This window comes from Anolis carolinensis, chromosome 3, assembly GCF_035594765.1.
Source record: "Anolis carolinensis isolate JA03-04 chromosome 3, rAnoCar3.1.pri, whole genome shotgun sequence".
In the NCBI taxonomy this organism is placed as follows: domain Eukaryota; kingdom Metazoa; phylum Chordata; class Lepidosauria; order Squamata; family Dactyloidae; genus Anolis; species Anolis carolinensis.
In genome coordinates this window covers 164727443-164750285 of record NC_085843.1, presented here as the reverse complement: position 1 = coordinate 164750285, position 22843 = coordinate 164727443, and the positions used below count along the sequence as shown (strand labels likewise).

The 22843-nt window shown below is 39.7% G+C and overlaps 1 protein-coding gene across 1 annotated transcript in view; it reads left to right on the top strand.

Annotated features, from left to right (window-relative positions):
• The window catches only part of reep3 (receptor accessory protein 3), a 60550-nt gene that overhangs the window by 21861 nt on the left and 15846 nt on the right, over positions 1-22843 (top strand). Inside the window, exon 2 of the mRNA XM_062975771.1 lies at positions 7445-7517. Coding sequence (XP_062831841.1) covers positions 7445-7517 — 73 coding nt within the window. The remainder of the gene's footprint in view (positions 1-7444; positions 7518-22843) is intronic.

Genomic DNA, 22843 nt, shown 5'->3' with positions numbered 1-22843 from the left:
TTATACATTTCAGTGATTCAGTTAAAGCAAACATTTGATTATATACTTATGCAGCTGCTTTTTCATTAACATCTTGGAAATTCACAATAGCTCTAGATTTTTTATTTCAAATATTAACATAACAAATGTGAGTAGCTGTAGGAATAACAGTATCCTAGATGTTGCATGTAAAGAAGTGGATGACAGGATACTATTTTCTAAATGAAGCCTCACAATCTTTTTGTACAAAGCTTTGAATACTTGCTTGTCCAGTTTCTCCAGTTTGCATATTAGTGGCTTGGTCATCCTGAAGATGTTCAAGATTCTTGATCCTCTTCCGCCTTTACAATTATTACTGATAGCCTAAAAACATTGAGACTCTATGATATGTACTATTGCATTCATTCATAAGAGGGAAACATATGTGACTAATGCAGGTAAATAACACAAGTGGTAATGAGCAATAAGTGTTGTAGCTTTGTCAGGGCCATAAATGTATGTGTTCTCATTCTAGGGCTTATGTGATGACTCATGGGCCTTGTAGTCCTGTTCCTAGTACTATTGTGGCAGACGAAGAGGAAAACATGGGGTTTTCGCCGGTTCAGCAAGAGCCGGAGTCTCTTCACCTGCAGGATGTTGATGTTTGCCCTCAAGAATTCAGCCAAACAGGCCTTGGGCAGAACTCCCCCTCGTTTTCCAGGAGGGAAAATTATTCTAAAGATAGGGGAGTCAGGGAGGCTAATCGGAGAAGCCTGAGAATCGCTGCCAAACAAATGGCTGATTAGGTCTGTTTCCCTTGGGAAATTCTAAGGAGTCATGCATCTGGACAGAGTTGGGTTTCGCTTCTCGTTCTCTAGGGAAAGAGTTCTGTTGGCGGGAAAAAGAGACCCAATATAGGTTTTTGGCGCGAGGGATTCTTTGCGGAGTCAATTGATCAGCTTGAGGAGAGAGATCGTGTGTGGACTTCGTAATCCCAGTTCCTTGCTTCCCGGATCAAGCTTCAAGCCTTGCCTTGTCTCACGGTTTTACCACGGACTCTGTTCATGCTTCATGTTTGTCTTGCCTCCAGTCACGGATCTAGTCAAGAATCAAGTTTATTTCCAGCCTTGTTGTCAAGCTTCATTGGACTTTAAGGACTCTGTTATTTCCCCACACTATTGCTTGGCAAAGTGTGTGTTTCGGTCAAGTGGATTAAAACTTTGAACTCTAATATCTTATATTGGACAATACATTTCTGGACTATATTTGACCTCATCTGAAAGGTCTGCTTCTGAACTATATTCTTCACTTGTTTTTATTGATTTTATATATTTCTTTAATAAAGATATTAGATAGAGACTGGCCTCTGTGTAAGGTTATTGGTGCTCTGCAGCCAGGGTCCTGACAGCTAAACAGTACTAAGAAAGAGCAGCATTCTGTAAATATATTGGAAATTCCTCTCTAAGCTAATGCTGCATATCTCATGTCCTGTGCCTGAACGGAACTTTCAGGTCTGAATACACCAAGTCCCAGGACACTCACTAGGCCAGTTCACAGCCCTAAAGTTATGAATTCCTGATTTCAAGATCCAGGATCTCTTCCAAGCTGGAATCAAGAAGCCAGTACATATTAGATTACTCATTTTGAACTACATGTGTAATTTATAAAACCCTTTCTTAAACTGGAGGCACACAGGGAGACATGCAATGCCTTTGTAATAATGCAAGCAGGAGACTCTTATCATATCTCCTTCAATCAACATTTATTCTTCCCTGGTAATTAATATGGTGCAGTCTATGCTCACACAATTTATTCTTTAAAATTAGGCTAAGTGAACAATCAGAAATGTACCTCTGATTGTGTTGTCCAGATAACCACAGAGGTTCTAAAATACAAGTTGGGTTTCTGAAATGCTTGGGAGCAGAAGGTCCCCCCACCTCTCACATTTTGGGATACTTGTATGTTTTAGATTTTGGAATACTTCCTTGCGCATAGTGAGATATGTTGGAAATGTGACCCAGGTCACAAAATTTATGTTTCATATTCGTACAATCTTCACAAAATTAATTTGTTTCATATGCATGTAGCCTGTGCATACAAAATATTTTGTAATACTTTGTACATGAAACAAAGTAAAATATTTGTTTCTTAGGATTCAATGTACACTATCTCAGCTACACAGATGAACAATTTTGGACAATTTTGGAATTCTAGGTAAAACCTGTGCCTGCATAAAAGCATAGGACACACCATCCATGAGTCAGTGAGACTTTAATTGGTTGTGACTAACAACTCTTATTCAACTCATTTGAAGGAGCCCTTTGTGGTGCAATGGGTTAAACCCTTGTGCTGACAGGACTACTGACCGAAAGGTTGGCTCGAATCCGGAAAAGCCAGGTGAGCTTCCGTCTGTCAGCTCCTGCTTCCCATGCCTCCCAGCAGGATGATAAAACAATTGGGCCTCCCTTGGGTAACGTTCTTGTGATAAACCTGTTCTCTATAGACATTGAGGCCTGAGGAAATAAGCGAAAGATCTGGAGTGCAGCCAGCACCTGTTTTGAATTGAAAACAGCCATCTGGTGATATAAAGCATAGTTCACCAGGCTGCCATGGCAACCAAGTATTAAATAGAAGGGAGCTCTTTGAGTTTAGAAAAACAAAATCCTCACTGAAAGAATATGACTCTTTGCAATATTTCACATGTTAGTGAAGTGCACACGCTAAAATAATACTAGTCACAAATAGGTTCCAGTGCTTTTGCAGCACACAATATGTACTGAGCTAGATTGCTGGATAGATGTTGTTTCTTCCTTGCTATGTGAGATAGTCTTAAAAGCAGTGTTGAAGGAAGATAGATGCGGGTGGAGGCCCCACCCATATGCAAGGACAGAAGACAAAGGCAGTAAAATCAGGTAATAAAATTCCTTTCTCCGTTAGCAGTACTGCCATTGTCTTCAGTTTCTACGTGGACAATGGGTGGGTCTCTACCGTCATAAATCCTCCCTCAAGGCCATCTTAAGTAAACATCTCTAACAAGATGCAGGCCCATAACTTTGACATTGTCACGCTTCTTCTCTTGTATGAAGAACCTCATCACCAGGGGAAGCTTTGAAGGCTAGAGCAATGCCTCTTGTGCTTCTTGGTTGATCCAAGTATCATGAGAATGTTTCGTTTGGATCTAATTGTAGTTTGCTGCATGACCAGCACAGTCTCATCAAATATATTTTTCTACAGACTGTTAGTTATTGTAGTGTTGAGGTCAGGTAGTAGAGTATTTGTTCAGAATAAAGGGACTATAGGTCAGAGTAGAAGTAAGCAGTTTTACAGCTTGTGTCCAAAAGTATGCATTTGGGATAGTCATTGTTTGATATCTTTGATTTTTTCAAAAGAAAGAAATGCTGTACTTCATAGATAAAATCACCTTAAATTATATTTACATTTTTTTAAATAACGCTATGTAATAAAATTTGATAATTTTTCTGTTTCTGGTTTGAAAGTGTTATTTCCTGTTTAATTGTGTGGTACTTACTTTGAAGGTAAGTGCTACCAGAAGGGACAGAGAGTTTCATCTATGCTGATGATTGTGCCATCACCGCCCAAGCAGGGAACTTTGAAATGGTTGAACCGAAGCTCTCCGAAGCTTTAGGTGCTCTTACTGACTATTACAGGGAAAACCAGCTGATCCCTAATCCATCTGAAATGCTGACGTGTGCATTTCACCTTAAGAACAGACAAGCATCTCAAGCACCGAGGATTACCTGGGAAGGAATCCCACTGGAGCATTGCAGCACACCTAAATACTTGGGAGTTATCCTGGACCGTGCTCTGACCTACAAGAAGTACTGCTTGAATATCAAGCAAAAAGTGGGTGCTAGAAACAATATATGAAAGCTGACTGGCACAACCTGGGGATCATAACCAGATACAGTGAAGACATCTGCCCCTGCACTTTGCTACTCTGCTGCTGATTACGCATTCCCAATGTGGAACACATCTCACCACGTTTAAAACAGTGGATGTGGCTCTTAATGAGACATGCCGCATTATCACAGGATATCTACACCCCACACCACTGGAGAAATTATACTATTTAGCCAGTATTGCGCCGCCTGACATCCGCCGGGAAGTAGCAGCCAACAATGAAAGAACCAAGGCAGTGACATCTCTGACCCATCCCCTGTTCAGATATCAGCCAGCATACCAATGCCTTAAATCAAGAAATAGTTTTCTAAGATCTGCAGAGATACTCACAGGAGTACATCAGCAAGCGAGAGTCCAAAAGTGGCAGGCTAATACCCAGAACCTCAATCCATGGCTGAGACCACATGAGAGACTCCGTCCTGGGCACACAGAAGATTGAACAACATGGAAGGCACTGAACACACTGCACTCTGGCAACATGAGGTTCAAAGCCAATCTTCAGAAATGGGGCTACAAAGTGGAGTCTGTGAAATGCAAGTGTAGGGGAGAGCAAACCACTGACCACTTACTACAATGTGGTCTGAACCCTGCCACGTACACAATGGAGGACCTTCTCGCAGTGGCACCAGAGGCACTCCAAGTGGCCAGATTCTGGTCAAAGGACATTTGGTACAATGCCAAGTTTTTTTACTTTGTTTTTGTTTGTAAATACATTACAACAGTACCCTTCTGATATGATAAATAAATGCTTTGAAAATAGTTGCTCTACTCCAGAAACTTTGTTTTTGTGACTGCCACAAACTATGTTGAATTGGGTTGCTGTGAGTTTTCCGGGATGTGTGGCCATGTTCCAAAATCACTGGGTTGCTGTGAGTTTTCCAGGTGGTATGGCCATGTTCCAGAAGCATTTTCTCCTGACATTTAGCCCACTTCTATGGCAGGCATCCTCAGAGATTGTGAGGTCTGGGGATACATGCCATAGATGTGGGTGAAATTTCAGGAGAGAATGCTTCTGGAAAATGGCCATACAACCTGGAAAACTCACAGCAACCCAGCAATTCTGGCCATGAAAGCCTTCGACAACACATTAAACTCCATCTTTTTGTTTCTTGCCAAATTTCTTTGGGCTATGAGCCAGAATTAAAGGCGTGTTTGTTGCCTGCTTGTAAATCAAACAATGACGCTGTGTGTGGGAGGAGCCAAAGTGCCCATTCCCCAAATCGCCAATTCACAGGCTTGGGGAAAGAGTTAATTTAAAACCACTTCATATGATCCGATGTAATGTTTTTTAAAGCTAAATAATCGAAATCCCAGAGAAATAATGGGAGGCAATCTCAATGTAAAGGATCCCTGGGAAAGTACCGCCTTAAGAAAGGTGCTTCTGTTTCAGTGGAAGGGTCTTGAAGACAGTGTTGCCTTAAAAGTTGGCTGTTGCCTTAAAAAATGTGCTGGTATCCTTGAAATGGGAGGAGTCATCGCCTGTCCATATGATGGTTGAATTAGAACCTGGAGGAGGCGATCTTAGTGTGATGGGAGTGAATAAATTCTTCCTCTTTTTTAAAGACAGAACCCCATGAAACTCCACCGTTTCCCCTGCTTTCCCTCGTTTTTTCCAGCTTCATGTGATGAAATTCTTAGTTTCCATTTCATTGAGAGTATGATGCTTGGGATAAAACTGGGGATATTGAAAACCTAGAGAACTGAAACAATTGTTCCTTCAAATAGATATATGCCATGCAATACACTGGGACCAACTGAAACTGACCTGATACTGTCTTATATGACACCTGAAATGCACATTCATGTTAGTGTCTTATTTTGTGTAAACAAGGAAGTGTCCTTGGACAAGCTTCTGTTGATGTAACAAAGAAAAGCTAAACACCAAGTGACCCTTTCAGCATATGTTGCAACAGAAGTGTTTTTCTCTCCTGTTTTATATCTTACCATTTCAGTGCCAGTAATCTTAAGATTATGTCTCAGAAATCACCTTAAAAGCCTTTGCTTCAATAGTTAATGTAAATCTGAGTATAATACATGTATAATATTTTTCTCCAAGTGACTTGAATTAACAAAGTATTCAGATGAATAGACTGTGGTTGCTTTCTTAGGTTTACATTCATATTATGAAGAATAACCTATGAAGGTAAAAATCTGATTAGAGCTTGGAAATGCTGGCTGGATGATGCTGGGAGTTGTAATCTAAAAGTAAATTTTCCAGGTTCTGATTCTGTAACAGAATAATGTGATTGTATGTATAGTGCTGTAATGTACTGAAACTTCCACCCCACCCTTCTTTGTGGGTACATGTAAGGACATGTAGGGAAAGAGAAGAATTGTTACTCTGAGCCAAGCTTTTTCTTTGCCAAATATGTTAAGTGATAAATGAACAGATTTGTTTACTTTAAAGTGTTAATGTAATTTGTATTCACTGTACAGTCATCAAGCAATTTATGGTTGTGTCACTGTCTGCCTGAAATGAGAAGACTTCCATTAGCAAAGTTCTATTCTATCTAATTCAGAAGTCAGTTTTCTGTTTCCCACCAGGAAGTATTCTGTTCTGTACATAAGACATGTCTGTCTGTGTACATGTGTGTACATGCCTTCAAGTTGTCTGTTGACTCAAGGCAACTCCATGAATTTCATAGGGATTCTTTAGGCAAGAAATACTCAGAGATGGTTTTGCCAGTTTCTTCTTCTGAAATATAGCCTACAGTACCTGGTATTCCTTGATGGTCTTCCTTCCAAACACTAAGCAGGACTTGGCTTTTAAGATGAAGCAAGATCTGGTGCTGCCCTTAAGGATATCTGCAAGTTGTGTGCAGAATGCTTGCAGTTATTAACTGGCAGCCATCTGCCATACAGTTCAGTCCACAATGCCAATGCCTCCAGGAAAAATCCACATCTAATAGCCCCCTTGTAGGAATGGCAAATATGCAGATTTGCTGCAGACATTGAATACACATGATCTATATTAAAACCTCTGATAAATTTCCTTTTTGCTAAGGATTCTGGATTTATAAATAACTTGTATGTAGTTTTCTATAGAATAAGTAATGTTAGAATGACCCAATTGTATATATTGTCATTCGTAAAAACATTTCTGATTTTGAAGATACGAACAATATTATTTGATAAAGAGGCTCAGTTTGATGGAATAAACCCTTTCGGTCAAGGTTCACTCTATTAAACTAAGCTTCTTTATCTTTATCAAATAATGTTTAAATATTCTCATAGAAGAAATAGAAAGAATAACAACAATTTAATATCTTCAAAATTAGAAAGATTTTTTACAAATTTACAATATTTATAATTGAAATGCATGATTCCAAGATGGATACTACAGTGGAATTGGGGAATAAAGTGTGTTTTGATAGGGTCTTCAAGTAGGGGAGTTAATTGCAGTATTGTAAAAGCAGTTGCATATTACCTGTGGTCAAATTTTACCTTCAAAGTGGCTGGGAAAAAATCAGTCTGTCTCCTCTTTTCTATGCACTGCTATTACTATTTCTGAATAATTGCTGTGTATATCTTGTCAAACTGAAATAATTGTGGATTTTTTTAACAGGTTGGTATTTGGAATGCTGTATCCTGCATATTACTCATACAAAGCTGTAAAGACAAGAAATGTGAAGGAATATGTAAGTATTCTGTTTTAATTTTTCTAAAATAAAGTGTTACACTGTATATTGTATGATAGCTTCATAGAAAGCTAAATGGACTCAAACTGTGAATGTAAGTTAACTTGTTGCAATATGTTGCTGCCTTCCTTTGTACTTGAGTGAATTAGTTTTATCACAATACAATATGTATTCACGGTCAAACATAGGCTGTTGGGAGTTGGTTTTTGGGAACGTGCTATTTTTAGCCACAGGGTATTCCATATCCGATGTATAGTTCACCCTTCCCATCTTAATGTAGGTTAGGTTATATAGTTGCTATCTTTCAAACCAGGGGTGGGAAACTGTGTGGAGGCCAGGGAAATCCCCACACACACACACACTCCCAATCCACCTGCATAGATTTCACACCCATCAAGCCCCCAAACATTGGTTTTCCTCTGCAGTCCCTCTCAAAGGAGCAACTGTATTGATTATAAGTCACTTCTTGTCACCATAGTTAAGATATTGCAACAAGAGATATTGCAACAATATATAGTGCAGAATTCTGAGTAGAAGTGTGAAAAGGATCTAGGAATCTTAGTAGATGGCAAGCTAAACATGAATCAGCAGTGTTACATAGTCAAAATAGCTAATGCAGTTCTAGGCTGCCTCAGCAGGAGTAGTGCTTGTCCTTTTTAGAGCCATAGAGCTGGAAGAGACCACAAGGGCCATCAAGTCCAAGCCCATGCCATGCAGGAACATCCAGTCAGAGCACTCCTGACAGATGGCCGTCCAGCCTCTATTAAAAAACCTCCAAAAAGGAAATTCCCACCACTCTCCAAGGCACTGTATTCCACTGTGAAATAGCTCTTGAACATCAGCAGATTCTTTCTAAAGTATTCTCAGAATTTCTTTTCCTGGAATTTAGTTGGCCAAACACCAATGATTGTATGCAACATACAGATGATGTAAAGCTCAGTGTTTGTGGGCTCTTTAATTAGGAACACTTACACTGGGATCTGTGCATGTCTAGTGTCATAAGAACATTTAGTTTTAGTCAGAAGCAAGTGCCATTGAATTTTGTGGTATTTGCTCACAGGTTAAAGTCTGTAGAGTTGCATAACACATAACAATGTATAGGCTTGTTTTCAGTTCATAACTGGGTTTTAGAAAGAGATGGTCTTTGCTTGTTTTTTTCCATTCTGCTACTGCCTCTGGGATTTGGAAAGAAAAGATTAAAAATATCTCTATTCTTTTATCACTGGTTAAATTCTAAAGGGGTGCTTGTGGGGACTGTTAATGTGTGCCTGGATGTGAAATCCAGACTGCATACTTGAAGAAGCTTCTAAATTGCTATCTGTGAGATTTAGTGGTGCTGAATGTCAGACGGGTAGCAGTGAATAAAATCCCAAAATTCTGCTTTTTTTAGGTTGAGAATTTCCTAAGTAGCAATTCGAAATTGATGATGATGTCACTTCAATCACTGTTCCCACCCTCAAATTTATAGAATGTTGTAGAAATGTAGATTCTATTGTGGATCAGGTTTGTTTAGCATGGAATGACTCTCTCACTTCCTGTTCCTGAAGTTGCTCTAATTTCCAGTTTGAGGACTGGGTGTCTCAGTGCCAGTTTGTTCTGAATGTGTTTCACACAAGATTCTTCTTCAAATCCTTCACAAAACATTAAGTTTTGACGCATTAGGTAAATAGTTTGTCCTTGGGGAGTGTAATTACATAGGAGCTATTTTGAAGGTGTCCTTTCCAGCCCTTGGCTGTTGTCTAGGAAAGAAAACAAGCCTTATTCAAAATTGCTGACAAATCTCTGGTCCATGAAGATTTAAGGTTGCTTGTTCTCATGTCCTTTTTTTAGTTTGTGCAATTTAAAACCATAAAGACTTTTTAAAATCTGCATTGGAAAATGTAATTGTACTTCTCTGTTCTGTTACATTTGAGCTTTTCCCCCACACCTTGAGTGGGGTTTAAATAGCTGAACTAACGTAGGCCCGAGAGGCCTTTTTAGAAAATAGGAAATGATTTCCATTCAATTTCTGTTGTTAAAAAAGGCCTCCTTGGGGCCTAAAATAGGGAAAATAGCCTCCTCCCAATGTATCTTACAGACTTTCAGAGTCATTTGAGGGAACTGTTTTCAAAATAGGTATGTCCCTCCATGATCTCTATTGGGAGTGGGGCAATGCAACCCACTAGCCATCATACTTGTCCATCCCTGCTGTAAGCATTACTGAGAAAGTGATGTACCGTAAACTAATATAGGAGAAATTGATATAACAATGGTAAATGTATGTTACTATTATTATTATTACCTTTATTTATACCCTGTCTTTCTCCCCCTGGAGATTTAAGGCGGCTAACAATCCCACACTAGACAAGTTTACAGAGTGCAGTACAAAAGTTAAAAAAACAATTAAATAGTAACAGTGTGGTAAAAACAGAATTAAGATACAATAAATATACTTTAAATAGCCTCTAAAACTCATACCCCTCAGTGACATCAGCCCCTGTATTGTAGCTATTCAAAGAATTTTTTCAAAAAAATATGTTGCATGATAGGTGCCGTCTTCTTTTATGATAATTTATGAAAGAAAAGCTGTTAATCTTCCTGATCTTGATCGATTAAATCTTGAATCCCTCTGTTAGTAAACACTGATATTAAGTTAAATTTGTGTTAAATGTGTATAGTATTGTGGTCTTGGTTAGCTGCATGAAAGGGTAAAGAGAAAGTAAAACAAGAATTGAAAGCTGTACCTTAAGGGGTTCCCTTACTCCACATGTGTCAAACTCAGGGTTCATGGGGCGAATCTGGTCTGCCATGCTATTTTATGTGGCCCTCCAGATACTGGACTACAACTCTTGTATTGTAGTGTTGTGTGGTTTCTGGGCTATATGGCCGTGTTCTAGCAGCATTTTCTCCTAACATTTCGCTTGCATCTATGGCTGGCATCTTCGGAGGATTTTGTATTCCTCAACATTAGATATGACTAGAGCTGATAGTAGTTATAATATAGTAATATCTTGAAGGCTGTAGTTTGTTTTGTTTAGTCAGGATAGAGGGGTCTGGGTTTAGAAACAAGGCTTGTGGATATGATGTCTGACTTAAAAATATCCTTAACATTTCCCCAACCTCAAAAGCCACAAGTGCTGTTGGGCTGCAATGCCCATTATCTGTCCGCATGGCAGATAATCAAAAGTGATAGAGTTGTCATTAAGTAACATCTGGCGACCCAAATTGGGTAAAAACTAAAGAGCACCAACCACTATGTTAAAAAATTATGTATGTGTATGTCCTAAAATAAAATAATAAATAATACAAAATTCTACCTTTCCCCCTACACTGGGGTTTTAAATAATTAAAAAAGATGGTAGATACAAATAAGAACTCACGTCAGTAAAAACCTACAAGAGGTTAAAATAAAATTTATGCGCGAGGAACAGTGAGTGCCATCGCATGTCCCCGGGCTGGCTAAGTCCGGGGAATACAGGATGGCCGTGTAATCAGTTGTGGTTGGTTCCATTTCAGAAACTGTTCCATGGCCCAAAGTTGTGGTTTGTTCCAGATTCTTGGGGAAAATTTGAAGCAATCCATAACTTTTAAAAATACGATTTGAGACCGCATTAACCAAAGTCATTTCTATGAATCATGTAGCTTTTTCATCCCCTCTTTGGGATAAAGGGCTTTCTGCCTTACTGATGAGTTGACATTTCCAAATATTCATCAAAGAATATGGTGTAGAGCATGTTACAGTAACCCAAATGTGTCATTGTGATGGTATCAGCTTATGCTAGGAATGGGAACAGCTGATCCATAGATTTTAATTGTGCCAGTGTGCTCCTGGTTACTGCAGAAACATGAGAGTCCTGGCTCAGAGATGAATCCAGGTGTGTACCGAAGCTGCATCACTAATTGCTGATCTGCCTTTCATCTGAGTGCTTCTGTCTTCTATGGATTAAGCTTCATAATTATCTCCCTCTTTCACTGAGAGCACCAGTCTTTATATGGGAAAAATATGAGTCTGATGAATGGGGGGAATGTCTGTTGCCTTTTTGGCACAATTACTCTGCTTTGTTGCTCTCCTCCGTCCCAAGCACTTGGATCTCTGTGCTGAAGGAGAATAAATTACATGAGGAGTGACTAAAGTATTCTTGGTCCAGTTCCATGCTTCGTTCTGTTTAGACTGGAAACTCTTCAGCTATCACTCACAAATGGTTGTGTTATTGTTCAAAGTCTTGTTTATTTTAAATACATAAACTTGGCGTGACTAAGTCAGCAGTAGACTAGCAAAAGAGATTCACACATGAATTTAGGACTGTTCACTTTTGTAGACATTATTTGTATTTTGTGTCCATTTACATTTCTATTTCCTTAGTTCTATGGGTGCTTTTTATCATCAGTGCTTTCAGACAGACAAATACAACCTTGAGAAGGAAAAAGAAAGGACAGGCACAAAATACTACAAATAAATAAGTTAGAAAATGGTCAATGGCATTTTGGGATAAGATGAAATATATTGGTAGATATAAGTGAAACAAAGTTCTTACCAAGTCTAAAAAAGTGGTAACAAAACTGCAACATGCCAAATATAATGTAAGCAGTTTATGTCATCTAGCACAGAATTCACATTAGAATGTTTGTGTCAAATGTACTAGGAGAGTAGGGAAACATTTGATCATACATTATCAGACAGATTATTGCCCTTCCTGCAAGTTGTTTCACTCCACTGATTAAAAGTTCACGGGATATTTTTTTTAATTGCACTAGAAGGTATACATCTGACATTTCAATATTTTTCAACTTTGTGTGCAAAAGTTTAGTTGTAAACAAGGTAAAGATCATAGCACAGAGCATCTCTTTACTCAATGTTGATAACAACATGGCCCAACAAAAAAGTCTTGGTGTCTTGGTTTTTAGGCCTGTTCCTGAGGTTATTTTGGGTGCTGATTCAGAAAATTGCATTGGATAGACTACATCGGCTGTAGTATCTTCAATATGGTTATCATTATTTTCTATGGCCAAGCAGATGAAAACTGGTAGATAGCATATGTTCTCTATCTCAAAAACTAGAGATGATGGGGGGAAACTGGTGCTAATTTTGGAATCTGTACATCAAATATACCCAGAAACAGTCTAACCTTTAAGGCACCAAAATGTTTGTTGACCAGTGTAATAAAATCGTGGTTGGAGCACAGGTTGGGCAGGTTATAAAATGTGATAACAGCATTAATATATCTATTTCAGGTAGATTTAAATTGTTTACAGGTATGTATTGATAATCTAACATAGCTATAAACGTATATTTGAAAATTGCATCACTAAGGATAGATTACGATATAGATGTATTAATAGCCTCAATTGAAATAGTTTGCAACATCTTTATGTGATTTGTGTTTATGTTATTTTAGCATTTCTTGTAGTAATACAATACACTGCTATTTTTTCAATATGTAACTGAATATGATCTCAGCAGCTTGGCTAATGAGATGTCGTATTGTCTAGTTAGGTTTTACAAGTGTCAGCCTGAATGATTGTTGAACTTGCTTAGTGAACTTCAATTTCTTTAGACTGAACTAACAAGCCTGTCATCCAGAAGATTGATTTGTAAAAGGCCTCAAGCAGCAACTACTTGAAATACTGAATTATTAAATAAGCTTTCTAAGGGAACATGCCCCTTTATTTAACATAGAGTTTTAATGGCATTTTTGGTTCAGAAACACTAAATAACTAACTTTACTATTTGAAGACCCACACCATAACAGCAACGCTTTCCTCAAAAAATAACCCAAAAGATAATCTAGTGTGATGTAATATCACTCTTGACCTTGAAATAATATTTAATGGCACAACAGACACTTCAGAGCTCTGGAAGAGCTGGAAATCAGCTGGGATTGTCCTCTGTGGTGCAGTTATCACTGTCTCGGGGGTTGCAAGTCTGCAAGTGCTATTGCAGCTTTTTGGCCATGTGAACAGGTTAAGACTAGAATCTCCCTGGATCCTTCTGGGGATCAATTTGTCCTTCATTTTTGCCATGGCTCGCAGAAACAGCCAGACATCGGCCACGAGGTAAGACAGTCACTGGAGAGACCCTCAGGCTGGATGTGGCCCTTCAAGGTAATTGACCTGGCCCCTGCCCTAAACTTTAGACTTCGGGTTGCCCCAAGTCTGAAACGACTTAAAGGCACACACCAACAGCAATCCTAATTCACTTGACTATCTTATCAGCCAAAGGCAAGTCCACACTTCCCATTGAAACACTGGTAAATTCATGTTAGCCAACATTGTTCTTAATTTAAAATAATGTATTGTTCTTTCAAGTTTTTTTGCACTGCAAATAAGATATGTGCAGTGTTCATAGGAATTTTTTTTCAAACTATAATCCAGCCCTCCAATGGTCTGAGAAACCGTGAACTGGCCCTCTGTTTAAAAAGTTTGAGGACCTCTGAATTAAGCCATGGAATACATTCTCTGGCTTGTTTGCCCATTCCCATTGAACGTGGCACAAGTAAGTGATGATCCAGAGTTCCAACAAATACGCATCATAATGTGCAGTCCAAGCCTCTGAAAACACATCAAAAGGTTACTGTAACATCACAGCTAGAAAAAAAAACTATGTTCTTTCCAGAGAGAACACTAATCAGAACAACTTTGGCCTTGTCTTTGCACTGTCATCTTTTTACTATTTTAATTATATGTATATATTCTACCTTTTCCCCAGTCCACAGAGCAGGTCCAAAGTAATTTTCAAGTATAGGCGAACACAAATTTTGGCGCGCCCCCCCCCCCAAAAAAAAACCAATCACTGAAAAATAAAAGCGTTGGATAAGCGAAAATGTTGGGTAATAAGGAGGGATTAAGGAAAAGCCTAAATAAAGAACAACACTCAGGGGAAATCCAGACAGGAAGCAATCAGGGACAGCTAACACCTCCGAAAAAAGATTCTCCCAGGCAAGAGGAAGCCATGCCTTGAAGACAAAGGGCCATTAAATGCTAATCAGGGTGATTAATTACAACATCCACACCTGCCTCCCAACAGACAAGAGCTCTTTCTCCCACCCTGGACATTATTCCACAGACAAATAAACCCCACTTGCCTTGCTTCCAACAGATGGCTTCCAGAAGGCCCGCCTGGCCCACCGGAAGGGCCAACGCAGGCTCCGGAGTGCCCAACATGGGCTCCGGAAGGCCCAGCGCAGGTTCTGGAAGGCCCACCCGGCCCACCGGAAGGGCCGACGCGGGCTTCCGGAGCCTGCGCTGGGCCTTCCGGAGCCCGCGTCAGCCCTTCCGGTGGGCTGGGTGGGCCTTCTGGAGCCCGCGTCGGCCCTTCCGGTGGACCGGGCAGCCCAAAGAAGGCCCGCAAGGCCCGAAGAAGGAGGCGGGGGTGGCGCCATCTTCCTGGGGGCCTTACTGTGTCCCCCGGAATGATTGTGCCACTAGCGACCACTTAAATGGCCTCGCCGGTGGACCACCACTTTATGATTGCCATGGTTAGCACATTATGGTTGCTTTGGCTACTATGACTTGTACTGATATCACAATTGATGTTAGGCCCTTTTTAAATTCTGGTAGTTTCTGTTTTAGGATATATGTTTTTGCGCAATTATGTTTTATTAGTGTAAGTATGTTTTATGTATTTATCTATTTCTTACTATGTTTAATTTAATTCTTTATGATATGTTTTTAATGTTTTCTATTTTTTTACTGTAGTGTGGTTTTAAGCATGGCATTGAATGTTGCCTGTTTTAAATGTCTGCAAACCGCCCTGAGTCCCTGTGGGGGGAAAGGGCGGTCTAGAAATAAAGTATTCTTATTATTCTTATTACTATTAATGCGTTGATAGCAGCCTTCCTTAATCTGTAGCCTGAGTTCTCACTCTACATTTTCTGCAGTTTCTATACTTATTTTTCTACTGTGTAGATGCACCCTAAATCACTGTCAGGATGATAGTTTATTTTAAAGCACTTTTACCCTGCTTGGTTGCCAAAATATGTCTCGTGAAGAAGGAATGAGAATCAAAAAGACACTCAGGCACCCATTCCTAAGTGAAACAGAAGTCTACATGATGGCTTGCTAAAATAAAATGATTACACTATCTAACACAATTTTTGTTCCTGGGTTATAAATGTCATTTCCTAATTGGTTCTATCATAAAAACATGGAAAAAGTTTATTAAACTGCAAAAACTTCATTTTTTCGAAACATCTTGCAGCATATTTTCCTATAGGTTTTCAATAAATATGTCATCTAGTCTCAACCAGTTCAGCATGGTTTGTGGCAGCCACAAAAACAAAGTTTTTGGAGTATAACTACTTTGAAAGTAAGTACCACACAATTAAACAAGAAATAACACTTTCAAACCTGGAACATTTTTTTTCAAATGTTGTTACATAGTGTTATCAAAGAGAAAAATGGAAATGGTTCAGAAAAACCAGTAGAGCTGATCTTTAAGCAAAGGCAATGACATGGCCCTGCTTTTAATCCTTTTTGCCTTAAATTAGTAAGACATTATTTTGGTCCCTTCATTTGACTTTCCCTCTATTTCTAAATGTGTTTTAATATATACAGCCTGCTGAAGATGGCTCCATGAAGTCACTGGGGTGGTAAAAATGCATGTGTTGCAGAAGCTTGAATTTCACTTGTGTTTAAAGCTGAGCTATTTCCCCCCAGTTTCCTTGGCATTAAAGCCTTGTGCTCAGTCTGAAAGTTCACATGAAGGTCAGTTTTTTTCAGATAAGACAAGCCATCAGTGTAGTAACTTTAGCTGGCATGTACATTAATTTAACTCTGTTCACTCAGGCTTAAAATACCCTCTAATTCCATTGAGAATTAAGATCATCACACGACTAGCTTTTAGTTCAATCTGAAATACTAACACAGTTGGTTTAAAACAGAGGAATTTCAAAAACTCAAGTGAGCAAGCAAGGCACATTCAAGGCATAATACACAGCTATGAGTTTAAGTCCTGTAGTTTTAAATTTGCTGGAATAAATAAGCTGTCAACTCAATCAGAACTTTTACAGTGTATTTTTTCACATGTCTACTCAAAAGTAAGCCACATTTAATTTGAAGCAACTTACAGATAGATATGTATGTGTAAGATGACAGCTTAGTTGTTTGTGCATTAACTGCTAAATTTAAAAAGTGATTTAATTATATTGCCAAACCAAACCCACCTCTGCTTATTAAAACTCACCATCACAAGTTAATTAGATATGAAACTTTAAGTGATATATCTGCAGAGCAAATGACAGCTTGCAGCTTTTAAGGTTTTGCTGTCAAAATGGAAAGCATTTCTAAACTTCATGGTTGCTTTTCTGGTTTTTATTTCCACTTGTAAGAGGGAGAATAGCATCTGTTTATTTTTGTGGGGTTTTCTGGAATAATATCCATAGTAATAGAAAACACTTCAGGCCACTGCTCTAAAGTATGACATTTGACATTACTGTGTGAAAGAAATGTAAGCAACTGAAAATATCTTACAGGAGCATATACTCAATACTGCTGTTCATTTTTGAGTGACTGCCTATGGCAAATGCAGACTGAGGAAGATGATAGTGATCTTTATTTGTAAGCTGCTCTTTCCCCCAAAATTGGGATTCAGAGTAGCATGGAAATGAAATTATAATACAAAAAGACAACACTAGAATCAAACTACCAAAGAAATTGTTAAACCGTTTAAAATTTACAGTTAAAATAGCAAAAAGCAGTTAAAAAAAAAGAATAGGATTGCTCCAAGTTCTGTAGACATGGTACTCAGGTATAGACAAAACCACTTTGACTCCTTTTACCATCTTAACTACCAGTTTGCTACTGGCTACTAATACAAAGATTGTACTATGAAAAGAACAATTTTGAAATGGGCCATTTAACTTATGTGCTGTACATAGTGGCTGTGTTTGCATTCTAAGCCAGCCTGCTTTCTAGAGAACTGGTTTTTAAATTTTCATTTTATTATTTCATCCAATAAATGTCACGTTTCAAACTAAACTAAATATCAAAGGCAAACCTTCACACAAAAAGTTCACAAAACAAAACTGTTTGGCATCACTTCCCAAAATCAATACCAAATGCACCATCTATATAAAAATGTAATGTTTGTTTTACTATGGAGTAAACATCGAAACCACCGAACCAAATCACACCAAATTTGGCCACAAAAGACATAGTCGTCAATAGTAATAATAATGACCGAGGTGGGAAATGTCCAGAGAAAGAGGGCATCTTAAAGAGATGAATAATCTCTCTGAGGAGCATCTTAAAGTGCTGGGTCTGTTTACCTGTAGAAGAGAAAGTTGGAAGGAGACATGACAGCTATGTAAATACCGGCTGCTCTCCCTCCTGAGAACAGTCACAGTCAGGGCCGGCCGGAGATATTTTTAAATGTTAAGCGGGGGTGCTAAAAAGCGCCCCCGCCACCGGCCCCGCCTCCGACGCCCTGGCCCCGCCCAGCGTGCCCTGGCCCCGCCTCCCACGCTGTGTGGGAGGCGGGGCCAGGGCGAATAGTGCGGGGGGCGGGGCCAGAGTTGGCCCCGCCCCCCGCCCAGCGTGCCCTGGCCACGACCAGGAAGTAAGGCCCGAATGGCCTAGCTGTGCTGTGCGCGTGCGCACAGCACAGCTAGGCCATTTTGCCCTTAGTAACAAACTAAGGGCAAAAATGGCTTATCTGGCTGTGCGCATGCCGCGACCAGGAAGTCGGGCACAGCGCAGATAGCCCATTCGGGCACAGCGCAGATAGCCCATTCGGGCCTGACTTCCTGGTCGCGGCCGGCGATCGCCCGGGCGGTCGCCGGCCGCGACCAGGAAGTCAGGCCCGAATGGCCTAGCTGTGCTGTGCGCGTGCGCACAGCACAGCTAGGCCATTTTGCCCTTAGTAACAAACTAAGGGCAAAAATGGCTTATCTGGCTGTGCGCATGCGCACAGCACAGATAGGCCATTTTTGCCCTTAGTTTGTTACTAAGGGCAAAATGGCCTAGGTGCTTGGCGCGGGCGCGGGGATTGAAGCCCCGCGGGCCCGCGCCAACACCGGAGGCGTCGGTGGCGCTACGGGTCGCTGTCGACGCCTCGACAGCGCCCCTAGCAGCCAGCGCCCGAGGCGGCCGCGTCAGCGGCCGCCTAGTAACAACCGGCCCTGGTCACAGTAATAGTACAGCTGTATTTCTCTTAGGGCATGCTGTCTCTTCTGAGGGGGAAAGGGGGCGAGGAAAGGGAAGCCGCAAGCCCCGCCCACCACGGCAGCGTTTTGAGGAAGTGGGGTTAGGCTCCGCCCACAGGTGCAAGGTCCTCTGGGTAATGTAGTTGTTTCAGTTCAAGAGGGGCTCTGCGTTTGCATGGTAAGCAATGGGGTTTTTATTTCGTCTTCTAGGTTTATTTTTCTAGTTTTTTTATTATTATTATTCTCATTATTATTCAGGGAGGAAACAGCCAGGCTTTGAAACTACAAGGCCATTCAATTCTAATTGCCCTCTTTCTCTGCACACCCTTCACTTCAGAGTCATTATTATTATTATTAAGTTGCTGTGAACCATGAAAATGAGTCCACACCGAGCATTACAAAACTCTACAACCAGGATAGTAAATATAGAACACTCTGAAAACAGGAGAATTCCAGACAGGAAACAATCAGAGCCAGCTAACACCTTCCAACAAAAGATTCCCCCAGGAAGGAATCAGCCAGGCTTTCAAACTACAAGGCCATTCAATGCTAATTGCCCTCTTTCTCTGCACACCCTTCATTTCAGAGTTGTTGTTGTTGTTGTTACAGTAGAGTCTCACTTATCCAACACTCGCTTATCCAACGCTTTGGATTATCCAACGCATTTTTGTAGTAAATGTTTTCAATACATCGTGATATTTTGGTGCTAAATTCGTAAATACAGCAATTACTACATAGCATTACTGCGTATTGAACTACTTTTTCTGTCAAATTTGTTGTATAACATGATATTTTGGTGCTTAATTTGTGAAATCATAACCTAATTTGATATTTAATAGTCTTCTCCTTAATCTCTCCTTATTATCCAACATATTCTCTTATCCAACGTTCTGCCGGCCCGTTTATGTTGGATAAGTGAGACTCTACTGTATTATTATTATTAGGGTGCTGTGAACCATGAAAATGTACAAAACCAACCACCCAGCATTACAAAACTAATAATAATAATAATAATAATAATAATAATAATAATAATAATAATAACAATATAATAATAATAATAATAATAATAATAATAATAATAATAATAATAATAACTTTGTTCTTGTACCCCGCCTCCATCTCCCCGAAGGGACTCGGGGGGGGGGGGGGTTACATGAGAAAACAACATACCACAACGAAAATTAGCATACAATTTAAAACATAATATAACATTGTCATTATAAAACAACACAACATGATGAAATTTAAAAACCAAGACAACAATTACTATGTATAGAAGGTGATTTGTGCAAAAACTCTTAAGGTCCATGAAAAATGGTTAAGGACGAAAGAGGAGGATACGGAACCATCCATGTTAAAATTCTAAAACCTGTAAAATGGGGAACAGTGAAAAAATGTACTTGTTTTGTAAACAAGTACATGTGTAGATACAGGACTGGTGGTCTCTTCACTCAAAAGCACACCGAAACATCCATGTTTTTAAATTCCATCAAAAGATGGACAGTGAAGGAGCTAGTCTAATTTCCCTGGGGAGCGAGTTCCAGAGTCAGGGGGCCACCACCGAGAAGGCCCTCTCTCCCGTCCCCACCAACCGCACTTGAGACAGATGTGGGAGCGAAAGGAGGACCTTCCCAGAGGATCTTGGGGCCTGCGCAGGTTCATAGGGGAGGAGACGATCACGGAGATAAGCTTCCTACCAAGGGGAATCCTTTGTTGGCCAGACTGAATATTACTGAATAGCCTTGCAGCTTCAAAACCTGGCTGCCTCCTACATGTCTACAATTCCTCTGTTTTCTGAGGGCCACAACCTTTCCTTTTGAGTGTGTTGCCTAGCATGAATACCATTGAATATCCTTACAGTTTCAAACCCTGTGAGCTTCTCATTACTTTATTTTCCATAACACCAGACTATGCCACAATAATGCGTGGCCAGGCATGGCTAGTTCATTTTAAATCTCAGCTTTTCTTCTTCCTGGAGTATGTTGAAATAGTGTATTAGCATCAGTTTGGGGCCTCTCACTAGTGAATACTTTTTGAATAAACAGGAATAAATCTTCTGAACCTGGATTCTTAGTTTGTTGTACCTTTCCAAGCTCTGATCACAAATTAGGATTTTTTTTTAATCTTTTGAATCCTGGCATATTTGGGGAAAAAGAAGCCTGGACCATAGTTTGGATATACACAGCAAGCTTTCAATTCCTACTTATTTTAAACAGTTTTCACCAAGTAAGAAAAGCCTAGTGGTGACAAATTGGCTGTGTACACCAGCACAAAGCTGATTCATTGTCAGGCAGGCTTTTCTAAAAGCATAGCTTGCTCTGGCATGCTAGTGCACCCATTGTTTTTATTAAACAATAGAAAATTGTTCCTACTGTGCTTGTTCAAATTCCAGTCTTCAGTCAAAAGTATTAGGACTCTAGCACGGCAGGATTATCTGGGGACAGAGACTGCTTTATAACAGTGGATTAGAATAAAGGCTCTGCAGAGGTCATGGACCTGTAATATTGCTTTTTCATTCCTGGGTGGAGATGGGCTTTACACAACTTAACATATTATATTCTCTTCCTTTAAATCAGTGTTTCCCAACCTGTAGGCCGCAGCTCATCAGTGGGCCTCAAGAACGAAAATCTGTCCCATGAACCTCCTTCCTCTTTATTTTATTTTATTTATTTTATTTCCGCTCCTTTCTGGATTGATGTATTGTTCTGCATAATGTTGTTTTATTGTGTTTTTACTCTTTGTAATGTTTTAATTGTTGTTATTGTTTTCAGGCCTTTGTCCTCTTTTAGCCGCCCGAGTCCCAGCCGGGAGATGGTGGCGGGATAGAAAAATAAAGTAATTTACTTACTTTTGCAGAGCTGACCATTACATTGGATAGACCACATCAGCTCTAGATTGTTAAATATGGTTTTCTGAGGGAGAACAGATGGAGACTACTGGATGGCATATGTTGTGTATCAGAAACTAGAGCTGTTGTGGTCTATCCAGTGCAATTTTCTGAATCATCATCCCAAATAACCAAATCATATCCAAAGTTGACCAAAAACTGTTTAGTAACCCTTTTGGTACTAATGTTGGAAAGAGGTCCCTGGTCAAAGTAGTCCTTGGTCAAGTGAGCCCTGGTCAAAAAAAGGTTGGGAACCACTGCTTTAAATAATCAATTTCGAACCACAGTCAGAGAATGTGTGCTGCTCCAAAAGAAAGTTTCTGCATATGGAAAAGTAAGATAGAAATATACATGTTTTGGAAAAAAGATACATTTCGGTCTTAGCATTTATGAACATTTTTGTATTCTAGATTTAAAGTATTCTAGATTCCATCTTGCCAAAGAAGTCGGGTGGCAGCACCTGGGTGGTGAGGGCACTGAGATAGGGGATCTGTAACCAAACATTCTCTGCACGCTTAGGAAATTGCAGTCCATAGTTGATGAGCTTTAACAGTATAAAAGGAGAGGATTTGGGTAAATAATAAATTCTGGGAATGATATGCGCTACTGAGGCCCACAGTGGGATTTGGAAACATGTCATGTTCTGCACCTTACTTAACTAGAAATTATTACATCCTTTTTCACATTGGGTCCATTTGAAGTTGTTAGGATATTAGGTTTGGAAGCCTTCAAGAGAAGATATTTACTGTTGTTTTACCCAAACTATTTTTTTAACAGTCATATTGCAGAAATTAAATTTTTAATCAAGATCAAATATAAATCATTGTTATGATTGCGTCCCCTCCCCCCTCCCAAAGTCTACACATATATGTTTACATAAAACACATATATTTCAGAACAATGCCTACAATAATTTTCCCCATTACAGTATTTCCCCCCCTTCCCCCCCCCCCCTCCTGTTGCAGTGACCTCCCGTCCTTTGGGTTGAAGTCATTCATACACAACTTTACCCTTCCTTCCCAGTAAAACATTCACCCATTCTTCTCTCTAACACAAGAATCATCATCTAAAATTACAAGCAACAGTTCTAACAAAGCCCAAATTATGGAGCCTGTTCTAAACTGCTTTCCCTTCTTCCCACAAAGTTCAAAGATAATTCCCATTCCTTAACAAAGTTCTTCTCTATTTCCTCCCTATTCATCATACCCCATTTATCCACATCCCTCATCCCAAAAACTTTCACTTTCCACTTTCTTTTTTTCTCTCCTTCACCTCAAGCCTTGTCACTTTGCCTTCTTCTCCTCCCTTCTCTAATG